This window comes from Quercus suber, unplaced genomic scaffold (assembly GCF_002906115.3).
Source record: "Quercus suber isolate HL8 unplaced genomic scaffold, Cork oak 2.0 scaffold_868, whole genome shotgun sequence".
NCBI lineage: Eukaryota > Viridiplantae > Streptophyta > Magnoliopsida > Fagales > Fagaceae > Quercus > Quercus suber.
The window spans coordinates 101,686-113,529 of record NW_027070298.1 but is presented as its reverse complement, the minus strand read 5'-3'; the positions used below and the strand labels follow the sequence as shown (position 1 = coordinate 113,529).

The following is an 11,844-nucleotide window of genomic DNA, read 5'->3' as shown; positions in this document are numbered from 1 at the left end:
CTCTTCTCACCCCGTGAAGTCCCAGCCACCACCACAACCGTTTTTCGAGATTGTCGCACTGGGTCAGCGCGAAGCCACTCCCCATACTGCTGGTCATTCTTCTTCAGACTTTCCTTACCCCGAATCCACACTTCGCAATCTCTTTCGCTATGAGTAAGTTGTCCACACCAATAGCAAAAGTTTGGGAGCCGTTCAAATTTGAGCAGTGCCCAGCCAACATGCTCACCATCTGACCACAACTTGTAGCACCGTGGGAGGGCCTTGGTGATATCCATCCTAACCCGGATTCGCAAGAACTCACCCCCTTCCCCATCATCTTCCGGATCAGCTGCATGAACTAGGGTCCCTATGCTATTGCCCACTACTTCCCCTGTTGCCTGTGTAAGACACTTGTCTGGGACATTGTGGAGTTGCACCCAGAAAGTCACTGAATCAAAATTTAGCGACGGGACCGATTCCGCATCCACTGCTCGTCTCATAACAACAATGCTCTTATCGTATGACCACGGTTCGAACTCAAGCACTCTCTCTAAGTCCATTGCATCATCAAATTCAAACAACAGAATATTGCCCCCGATATCCCTGATTTTCATCTCCCCACTCGGTTTCCACAGAGGTTTAAAAGTCCTACCCACCGCTTCTGCATTGACCACTCGTTTCGTAAAAACCTTCGCTGCCAAACGAACAATAGTAACCTCTGTTTTACGGGGTACATCAGCACCAATCTCCTCTTCTTCTGTCAGTGAGAACCGAGCCCAAAGGTCTTCAATATTCGCCATATCACTGTGAGAAAAAAAACTAAACCCCACAACACCGTGCCAGCGAAAAACGGAGAACAGAACCTGCCGTCCTACCAGACTCGAGGACTGAAGGGAACAGAAACCTCCACACTGGGAGGGACGAGATTCTACACACGGCACCGAGCAACTTTGCTTGAGAAACTCTAGAAGAGAAACCCTAGCAGAGCAACCCTGACGGCGTGAGAGAAACCTTATAAGAATTTTACTTTTTTGTTACTTAAATGTTGTCTATAATCCCAAAAAAAAAAAAAAACTGTTGTCCATAAAAGGGACACTAACAGGGGCAAGCTTTTGTTACTAAATCATATCATATTTATGTAAGAGCTCTCTTTTTTTTATTTATTTTTAATGATGTACAGAACTTTCAAATGAAAAAAAAAAAAAAAGTACTACTACTAATTCAGCAAAAACAAAACAAAAGACAAAAAAATTACTCTTAGAAAAATGTAACAAGATGTTCATAGAGGGCCTAGCGGCTAGCGGTACCTTTTTTTATAAAGTAAAAGCAGTAGTGGGCCTAGCAATTCTCCATGATTCATTTGTTCCCAGCCCCATCAAATGTTTGATGCCAAAGATGCCCACTGAGCAGGTGGTTACCCACTTTAATTAATTGCCTAAACTAGCGATTGACACTCATTTAAAACTGTTCGTACGGCTTTGGTATATCCCTTAAAAAAAAAATACTCAGTATATAATTTCTTTATTATATTCCTTACTTGAATTCCTTGATATAATATGTTCCTAACATTATACTTCATTTTTACTATTTTAAGTCACTTCTACTTTTTCTTTTTATATATACATTAGTATATATTTGTTTTTGATACACTGATAGTTGTACGAAGATTTGAACTCTAGATATATCTGTTGAAATGATCACTAATAAAAAAATTTCATTTTCTTATTTAAATTCTTTAATATATTTTTCTTTTATTATATTCCTTACTTGAATTTTTTATATATAAAATTTTCTTTTCCTTTTTTAAATTCTTTAGAGCATAGTTGCTTTAGTATATCTCTTACTTTAAATTGAATATATATATATATATATTTCTATTAGAAAGATCACTTATAAGAAAAATTTTATTTTCCTTTTTCTAAATTCTTAAGTACATATTTCCTTTTATTATATCCCTCACTTGAATTCCTTAATATAAGATTTTTTTTTTCTTTTTTTAATTATTTAGAACATAGTTCCTTTGTGAATTCTACTTAACTCAATCGGTAAAGTTTCTTATCGTTGAGTAAGAGATTTAAGATTCAAATTCCGTTTACATTACAAATCGATTAGTATTTTAGCCTAATGATAAAGTACAAGCATTATGGAATGAACGCCATAAGCTAAAATTCTATCATATCAAAAAATAAAATTATAAAAGTTGTTGTGTGATTTTATATAGTGATTGAATGATGAATGGAAGTGTGAAAGACAGATTACACATAAAGGTTTACTTGGTCAGCTTAACGTTCATTTAGTATATCCTTTGCTTGAATATATTATGTTCCTTCAATATATTATGTTTCTAGCTCGTACTTCCTTCTTACTATTTTAAGTCACTTCTAATAAAAAATCGATAGTTGGTGGTGTAAGGATTTAAAGCATTAATATCTCCATTGAAAACACCAAAAAATATTAGTTGCACTACGAAATTCTTAAATATTCTCAAGTACATAATTCTTTTATTTTATCCCTCACTTGAATTTCTTAACACAATAAGTTTCTGCTTCTACTTCCTTCGTATAAGTCACTTGATCATAACACTAAATAAGAATTTTTCTTTTCCTTTTTCATATTCTCTACTACTTTACAATTCCTTTATTATATCCAATTACCTTTATTTTTTTAGAATCTATTATATCCCTTACTTGAATGCCCAGACATATCATGATTCTAGCTTGTACTTTATTACTAAACTGTAGTCATTAAATTTGAACCGTCTCCTTAGATACTTAACAAATGATACGGAAAGTCGGGATACCAACAAGACTGCGCTTGTGGAACTAAATCATAGCTATTCAAGTAAGAGCTCTCGTTCTTTTTTATTTTGTTTATTGTTATTCTTTTTCCTGCATAGAACTTTCAATTTCAAATGCAGATCGCAGCAAAATACTGTTAGAAAAATGTAACAGGATGTTCATATTGAACCTAGCAATAAGTCTCTCTCTCTCAATTTATTAATTTATTTTATTATTTAAGTAAAAATGGTAGTGGGCCTAGCACTACTTCATGAGTCTTGTGTTCCGAACCCCACTTTAACTACCTACTAGTTTCTAATGCCTACGCACTCATGGACCCATTAAGAAAAACCATTAATACGTACTCAACCGTTCTTCCTCTTCTACTTCTTTTGTTTTTGTTTTTGTTTTTTAAATTTTTTATTCGACTGTTGGGAATAGAAATTTTTGAACTGTGAGTATCTCCATTAGAAATATTAAATAGAACTATCAAGACTTGGCGTTATTATAGCTTCTGTAGAAAAAAAAGAAAAAAGAAAAAAGAAAAAAAAGGTAATAAAGAATGTTTTATGAAAAAATGAAATTCAAGTTGTTGGATCAAATTGACTGTGAAGTGACTGTTGGATATTTTGTATACTCAAGCTAGTTGTGATACAAATTTGATCCCACGTGAAGAATGTTGCTTAATCCCACCGTGAAAGTGGAAAAGTGTTATTATCTATTTAGTAAAGAGAGAAAATAAGCTCAGTGAAGTTGGTTTGAAATCATGGTCAACCCAAGTAAAATGCGATTGTTGGGTCAATTGAGATATTAGGTGAGTAAAGGGCAAGACTCTTTGGGCTCTCTATTTAATGCTATATTTGGAGGTTTGGAGGGAGATGAGAGTAGAGGAGAGGAGAGTAGTGGGAAGAAGAGTAGAGGTGAATAATTCTTCACATTGTTTGGATATTTTTAAAATTAAGTAAGGGGGAAGAGAATAATTAATCTTTTCATAGTTTGTAATTTTGTTAATATGGTAAAAGTAAATTTGGTAATTTATTTAGTCAAGCATTTCTATGCTCTACTTTCCCTCCAAATCTCTCCAATTTTGGAGAATTAAAAATGAGGGATTAGAAGTAATTAAAACCCCTCCAAATATCTCTCCCTCCTCTCTTAAAAAAATCCAAACAAGGTAATTTAACGTACTCTCATTCCCTCTACTCTACTCCCTTCTACTCTCCATCCATCCAAACAAACTATAAACTTGGTTTGACCAAGATGTCGATGAGTGTTAGGAGAGATTATATAGAATAGCTATTTTTACAGTTTTTAAGACCAAAAGTTGCACCATTTGATACATAAACATTTGTTAATATTGAAAAATTGTTTACCTGATATAACAATTTAATTTCAAGATAACTTCTAGTTTTCTCTTAGAAACACTAAAACTTTGGTGGGTCTTCTACAAAAAATTACAATTTATAGAACCCAATAGACTTAGATATATCTTGAAAATAAATTTGCAGTAACTCTTTAGTAATTTGAGTGTAAGGGTAAATATTATCCAAGGAAAACAGTTTCATTGTGCCACTAGTCATTAAAATTTCTTTATATTATATAAAATTTTATTATTTCTTTCATTGTTCATCCCAATTTTCTAGAAAAATAACAAGACTTAAAACTCGAGAAAAAAGAAAAAGGAACAAATTATTGTGTCATATTGTAGAGGCATGCAAGACCTCAATTAGAACTCAAGTCTCCTTGTTGAATGCCCAAAGGTTTCATCTTCTGGTATTATTATTATTATTATTATTATTATTATTATTATTATTATTATTATTATTATTATTATTATTATTTTATTTATTTATTTATTTTTTGATGAGTCTTCCGGTATTGATAAATACGTACTTTGGCAAAACAATATTTCGAAACAAATCCAAAAATTTTATTTGGTAATTTAAAACCTATATGTCAACTTTTAAGTCACTGCTTGGAACTTTTTGCTCATACTCTAGGAATATGTATGATTCTTTCAATCTCTTCAAACAAGATTAGACCATTAAATAATTTTTTATTTGAATGTGTATTTTAACAAATTCTTCATTGGATTTTCTTTTATAATGTATATAGTTACAAATTTTCTAGATGACAACAAATAAAAAACTTTCTTAATTATAAAATACTTAGATTTCAAGTTTATATATATATATATATATAGAAAAAAAATAACTTTCTCGGTTTTTTTTTTCTTAAAAAAATTATATTTAGACAAAAAAAAAAAATTATGAATCGAGTTCCAAAATAACATGCCAGATACCCAACTTTTTCGTTTGTGTTAAAATAAATAGGAACAAATAATCCAATGGTAGAATTTTTAAAAACTAATCTGATAAAAGTTTTTGGTTGTTGTAGCATTAACAAGAAATTACACCAATTGTGACTTGATTGGTGTATGTGTGTTCAATTTAATCAAATCTTGTACTTTGAAATTTGTTCACAAAAGTATTATTACGTTTAGTTTGAATTGTTTAATTGTAAATCATAAACCTGAAAGTTGAGTTTTGCTTTTATCAAATACAAATTATTTCTCTTTAACTGAGCCCATGCTGTTCATAGCAACTCAAATACTTTTAAGTGCGTTTTAAATGTATAATTCATAAAATTTAAATTATACATTTAATAATGAATTCGATTCAGATGGATTGTTTGAAAGATATAAAATAATAAGATACCCCTATATGGCATAGCAATTTTAGTTTATATATCATATATAAGTTGGAAAAATGATTTTTCCCCTCTAATTATCTAAACTTTGAACTGCTTATACACAGAGAGATCAGTATTGACTACATGGGAAAAACTTGTTCAATGGATCCTGAAAAGGGCTTTCATGAAGTCCATATTGAGGACAACATAGAAGTAATACCTTGTAAACGTAAAATAGAATTATACAATGCTGTGGTTGAAGAACGCGAGGATTTCACAGTTGAGGCTGAAGTTCTTCGTGAGGTAACATCCACAAAGAACACCATTCTTCATGTTGCTGCAAAATCTGGAAACATGAAAATTGCTAAAAAGATTATCGATTTTGACCCATCACTCTTGCACGAGCACAACTCGAAAGGCGACACTCCACTTCATATTGCCGCAAGTTTGGGGCATCTGGACATGACAAATTTTCTGTTGTCGCAACACCAACACATGACGGTACCGCTGGTGATGATTACAAATGAAAGCAATGAAACGGCATTGCATGGTGCGGTACGAAATGGCCACAAGAAGATTGCGAAGAAGCTAATTGAAAAAGATCCAAGCTTGACTTCATTACGCAATAAGGATGGAGAATCTCCTCTCTTCATAGCCGTGGATAGAGGGTTTTTTGATATTGCTGAATATATCCTAGACAATAAAGAATGCTGTGAATACAGGGGAAGTAAAGGCAGGAATATCTTGCATGCTGCTGCCATTCGCCTCGATGAAAGTGAGTCCCCTAATATGTTTTAGTTTATCAATTTTAATTTAGTTCATACTAGTGTTTATATACTTTAGAATATTTGTTTCACTATATTCTAAAATAATAAGTATAAATAAAAGAAAAACAACAGTTAATTTTTTATCTATAAAAAACAGTCTAAAACATAAGTTTTTATTTTGGGAAAGGAAAAAAAAAAAAAAAAAAAACTCAATTTACAATTATGAAAGACAGATATTTTTTTTTTTTTTTTTTGAGAATGAAAAAAAAAAAAAAAACTCAATTTACAATTATGAAAGAAAGAGAAGCATTTGTTACCGTTGAACATTCGGTTTTACTTGTATCCAGTTAGAAAACAACTTATTTAGTTTTTTTACTAAAAGTATTATAGATATCTATAAAACTGAAAGCAGATTGATTTTTAGGGTAAAAGCACTGTAGCTATAAAAAAAAAAGGTAAAGTGAAACTCATGATAAGCAAAAATGTGGGAAAAAAATATAGAAAGAATGTAGGACCACAAATAGTAGTTTTTTTGACCAAAAACAATACCTAACTGCAGCTTTTTGGCCAAAAACATTACCGGGCTGTGTGAGAAAAGAAGCTACAAATAAAGCATATTTGCAGTGGCCAGTGGGACCAAAATTTACGCAAAAAACCAAAACTATAAACTTATTGAAAATTCTTAGAGAAAATTAGGTACAGTTCATAAACGATCTGAAATATAGACTAGTCGGGTTCAAAAATAATTTGAAGGAAAGGCAATCTTTCATGTGTTGTCTTATGGGTAGTGGAAGAAAATTACCAATATGTTTATCTATATTGACCCTTCCACTATTAATTATTACTGCTTCGTTATTTTAGTTAACTCAATATATTGGTAAAGAGTTGTCAAATAAAAAGTTTGGGTATAAATTCCATCTAGATTTTCTAAGTTGAAATTGTATTGTATCTATCTATCTATCTATATATATATATTATGATTATTATTGTGGAGGAGTTAAATTTATTCTAATTTTTTCATGGGACCAAAAGAGTCCGTTACTAGCTTTACTTTCCCTTAACTTCAGCAAGATCATATGTGTCTTGGAAATCTTGGTACAGTGAAATAAGATATGAATTGGGTTCAAGTTACGTTGTTATGTTGTTTTGGCTAAGATTCACTACTTTGATCATTTATTTTCTGTAGGCAATCTGTTTAAACTTCGCACTCAAGATTTTTTTACCTGGAAAGCTGTTGCCTCATTCCTAAGAGAAGTGCGTCATAATCTATATGCCATAAGAGATAGCATTTATCAAACGAAGATCCCTAAAGAAATTTTGGACAAAAGAAGTAAACTTGACATCACAAAAATAGGTAATCCATTTCCCTTTGGGATGCTATATATTTCTCTCTCTTTTTATTTTTTCCTTAGATGAATTATACTACTTATTATTATTATATTTTTTTTAGAGTTTCAACTTATGGCATCTACTCCTGATGATAGCTCTTTATCATCAGACTAAGACACCAATTGGTTTTTGGTGTAGGCAGGGATTGAACTCCAGATCTCTTATTCAACTATCAGACTTTACCAGATCTCTTAATATAATAATAATATTTTTCTTTCTTTTATCTAATTTTTTATTCTTTTAAAAGAATTCTAAATATGAATTTGATAATTATAGTAGTTAGACATAGGCATTTATTATCATGGTATTTGTATATGCACATAAAATTTCAACATAATATGACTGAGGAAAAAATAAAAAGAGAATTTACTAATTAGGTTGTTCAACCTTGTGTCATTCACAAGACAAGAGCCCAAGCAATTATATTTTCCCACTCGCTTTCTTTATAATACATTACAATAAAATCCATATTTATAATTGGGATTGTTCAATAAATTCAATGATAACTTTCTCTAACAATTGATCACTTGATTCACTATCAATGTTCTCTGGCTATCAATGTTTTAATTTGGTTTTCCAGGATAGATTTGCCACACAAAACAATTGTCTCTGCTCGAGAGATTTTAAACAAAATATATATCTTACTCAGTGCACTCTCTTGATAAGTCGATACGTGTAATTAAAGAATGTAAAAATAAATAAATAAAAATCTTACTCTATGTGGTCTCTCTCTCTCTCCAGAATTTATGGAAAAAGTTATGGACAAATTTCCAAAGGCAATTACGGAAGAGGATGACTTTGGCTGGACTCCTCTTCATTATGCTGCACACTTTGGCGAGGAAGAACTTGTGAAACTATTTTTGAACAGAGATATTTTCCTTGCTTACAAACAGAACAACGAAGGCATGTGTGCTCTTCACATTTCAGCCAAGAAAGGACATGTTGACGTAATGGGAATGTTCATTGAAAGATGTCCATATACTTGTCAATTGTTCGACAAAAGCCATAGGACAGCTCTTCATCTTGTAGCGGAAAGTGGACATACAAAAGCCCTTAAAATTTTTTTCAAAAATAGGAAATTCGCTTTTCGTGATCTCATGAATGAGCAAGATGATGAAGGAAACACTCCTTTTCATATCGCTGCCGCAAATAGGCATTATGCACTATTAATGAGTCTGGCAGATGTTAGAAGAATGGGGGGTGCTTTGAACCAAAAAGGGGACAGTATTCTCGACATTATTCAGGCAGATAGTGAACTGATGGAAGATGAAAAGGTAAGCCATGCAAATCTTAAAGTAGAATAGGCTTAAGATTGAGTGTGTTTAGATACCGCTTATTTATTGAAAACTGAAAACTTATTATTGAAAATACTGTAACAAAATAATTTTTAAATATATAAATAGTACCGTGGGACCCAAAAATGCATTAGTATGCGCATTTTTGTGTTTTTGGCTGGGTCATGAACAGTGCCGTAAGACCCAGCCAAAAATGCAAACGCTGGAAATGCACCACTCACCACTATCCAAATTCACGCATAATCTATGGATGGCAAATTATAAAAATTTCTTCAAAGAAAATGACATTCCTCCGAATTGCTTTTGTGGGACAGAAGATTTATACTCTTGTAAAGATTAATATGGTAAGGATTGGTGAAATATAAAATTAAATACTTAAAATAAGAATCATGCATGTACTCAAATGGGAAAATTACAATTTTAGGCATTAGGAAGTGACATTTCTCTCTAAATACTTGCAGAGGATAATCATGTCAAATTTGGAGAGACACAACGTTCTATGGAGTTTGGACACAATGGTTGACAGACAGACAATAAAAGTGAAGAATCCTAAGGCAGAAGGAACTGGTGCTGCCAATTCTTCAGAGGAAAATGGTAAGAAAGACAAAGAAGATGATAATAAGAAAGCCAAAGAAGAAAAAAAAGATGATATCAAGGATTTGGCCAACTTCAATCTAGTGGTCGCCACAATCATTGCAACTGTAACTTTCGCAGCAGCCTTTCAAGTTCCTGGGGGAACTGGTGGTGACGGCTTGGCAAATTTAAGGGAAAAAGGCACTTTTGTGAAATTTCTGATATATGACTCGTTGGCATTTGGGTTTTCAGCTGTCTCAATTTTTGCTAACTTTGCGTATCCGTTTTTAGCTAAAGCTACTCGTATCACATACCCAATAATGTTCTCCTTGGTATTAACTGAATTCTCCCTTATCTGTTTGGTCCTTGCGTTTATAGAAGGCACAAGATCAGTCTTGACTGAAAATTCATGGCTTCCTGAGGTCGTGTATGCCTCTCTTTTTCCCATTTCGTTTTTCTTAGTGAGACCAATTATCGTTAGGAAAACTTTCCTGTTCTCATCCCGTAAACTACCGTGGTACCTTTGAGTTCAGTTCAGTCTTAGCTCAAGATTCCAACATTGATCCCCCACTAGCTCTCCATGAGGTAGTAAGTAATCACATGTCATCAATTTCATCCTCAGTTCTAAGGGTTCGTAGTCGTAGCACCTTAATTTTCCCTTGTCTTATCTTCATTTCTGCAACCTATGTGGTATTTTTACCGAAACTACAGAGTCCTCTGGCAGTTTGTTTAATAATTTATGTATAAATTGCTTGTATCTGGGTTGAAACATGAAAGTACAATGCAATTTGGTCTATCGGCCTTTATGGTTTGTCTGTCTCTTTGTACTTACTAATAAAGAACAGTTTGGAATCTATGTAATAGTTGGTTCTTGGTTTGTAATGTTCCATACACAATTATGGTAGATTGTGATATGAAAGGAATGAATTCCGTTTGTTTTTTAAGACTAGTCAGTAGTCAAGCATTAAAAGAAGACAGAGCATTCGTTGGATATCTAATATAAATTTTGTCACAAGCACCGAACTTTTAACCCAAAATTTTGTGTGAAAAATTTGATAAAATTTCCAATGCCTAATACTTCTGTGTAACTTCACAAAAATATACACCATTTTCACACCGTTAGCATTATAATTAGCATTACGTTTTTTTGGGTTTATATATGTATGTTTTTTTTTACATTAAGGATACACAATCAATATTTACTCTCCCTACCCTTTCTCTCTACCTCATTAAACCATCAATGGAAAACAGAACTTTCAAAACCCAATTGCATAGCATAGACCCAACCAGGTCCTTCCTGAACCAAGGCACGGCCCCCATTCCAATGATCCCACCCAGTGATTCCAATCTCACGTGGCACAACTCTTTCCTAGCGTTAGCCAACAACTCCAAGGCCCATGCCCCGATATGGGCCCAAATTGGGGTTGAGAGTATCCAGGTTGGAGAATGAGGTTCAAATGGAGCTGTTGATATATCAATTAGAGCTGCTCATATCTCTCGTTCTCTCTATGCAATCTGCATTTGGTGTGAGGCAAAAAGCACAACTGTTTGATGAAATGCATGAACCGAAGTTTCCTTCACTAAAACTAAGATGTACGGGGTTGGGCTTGGGCATAGAGGTAGGAAACTCAAATTTTTAGTCCAAATTTGCTTTGGGTTTTCTCTACCAATCCAAATTGATTTAAATTTCATAATTTCTCACTGATTGAGACTCAAAGCTAATATAGTAGCCAAGTAAACATTAATGTCAATGCACACATCTTTGATCTGTTAGTGATTATAAAAGTTTGGGTGTTTTATTCAGAATTTCAGATGGGTTGCATTCTTTAGTGTTAAAAGCTAGGAAGCCTTTATTCTACGGAGTATGTAAATGAAAATTTTAAACTTTTAATAACTTTGCTAGAATTTAGCAATAGCACCACCATTGTAACTCTATTTTTGGTGTGTGGGTTGTTAAATTTTGCAAAATGAATTTTTCTTTTTGAAACTGAACTTTCATTCAAGAAGAAAAAATACAACCAGTATGTTTCATTGTCAAGTTATGTTACTCAATTAACTTTTCCCAAAGCTCAGTACTTGATCTACGACCGAGCTACTTTTTAAGGCAGATAAAACCCACTTTTTGTGACCGTCTGAGTTGGGCTAAATTGGTTAGATTGGCCTGGTTTAGTGACTAGTCCTATGGCCCCTAACCGTGATATCTTTAACGTAAAAAAGTTTGAGAATTGACGAACACTTCAAGAGTCTTTTGCTCCGTCCTCCCTTTGTAAGTTACTTCAATAGATCACTAAAGAATTTTTCTTTCCTTTTTGAAAATCTTTTGTACATAGTTCCTTTAGTAAATCCCTTACTTGAATTCGTTAATATGATATTTTC

At 32.8% G+C, this 11,844-nt stretch overlaps 1 protein-coding gene across 1 annotated transcript; it reads left to right on the top strand.

Annotated features, from left to right (window-relative positions):
- Positions 1 to 5,575: 5,575 nt before the first annotated feature.
- LOC112028918 (protein ACCELERATED CELL DEATH 6) lies at positions 5,576 to 10,371 on the top strand. Its single transcript, XM_065767945.1, has 3 exons — positions 5,576 to 6,219; positions 8,342 to 8,874; positions 9,357 to 10,371. The coding sequence occupies exons 1-3, from the start codon at positions 5,589 to 5,591 to the stop codon at positions 9,993 to 9,995; spliced, it is 1,803 nt and encodes a 600-aa protein (XP_065624017.1). The 5' UTR covers positions 5,576 to 5,588; the 3' UTR covers positions 9,996 to 10,371.
- Positions 10,372 to 11,844: the final 1,473 nt, after the last annotated feature.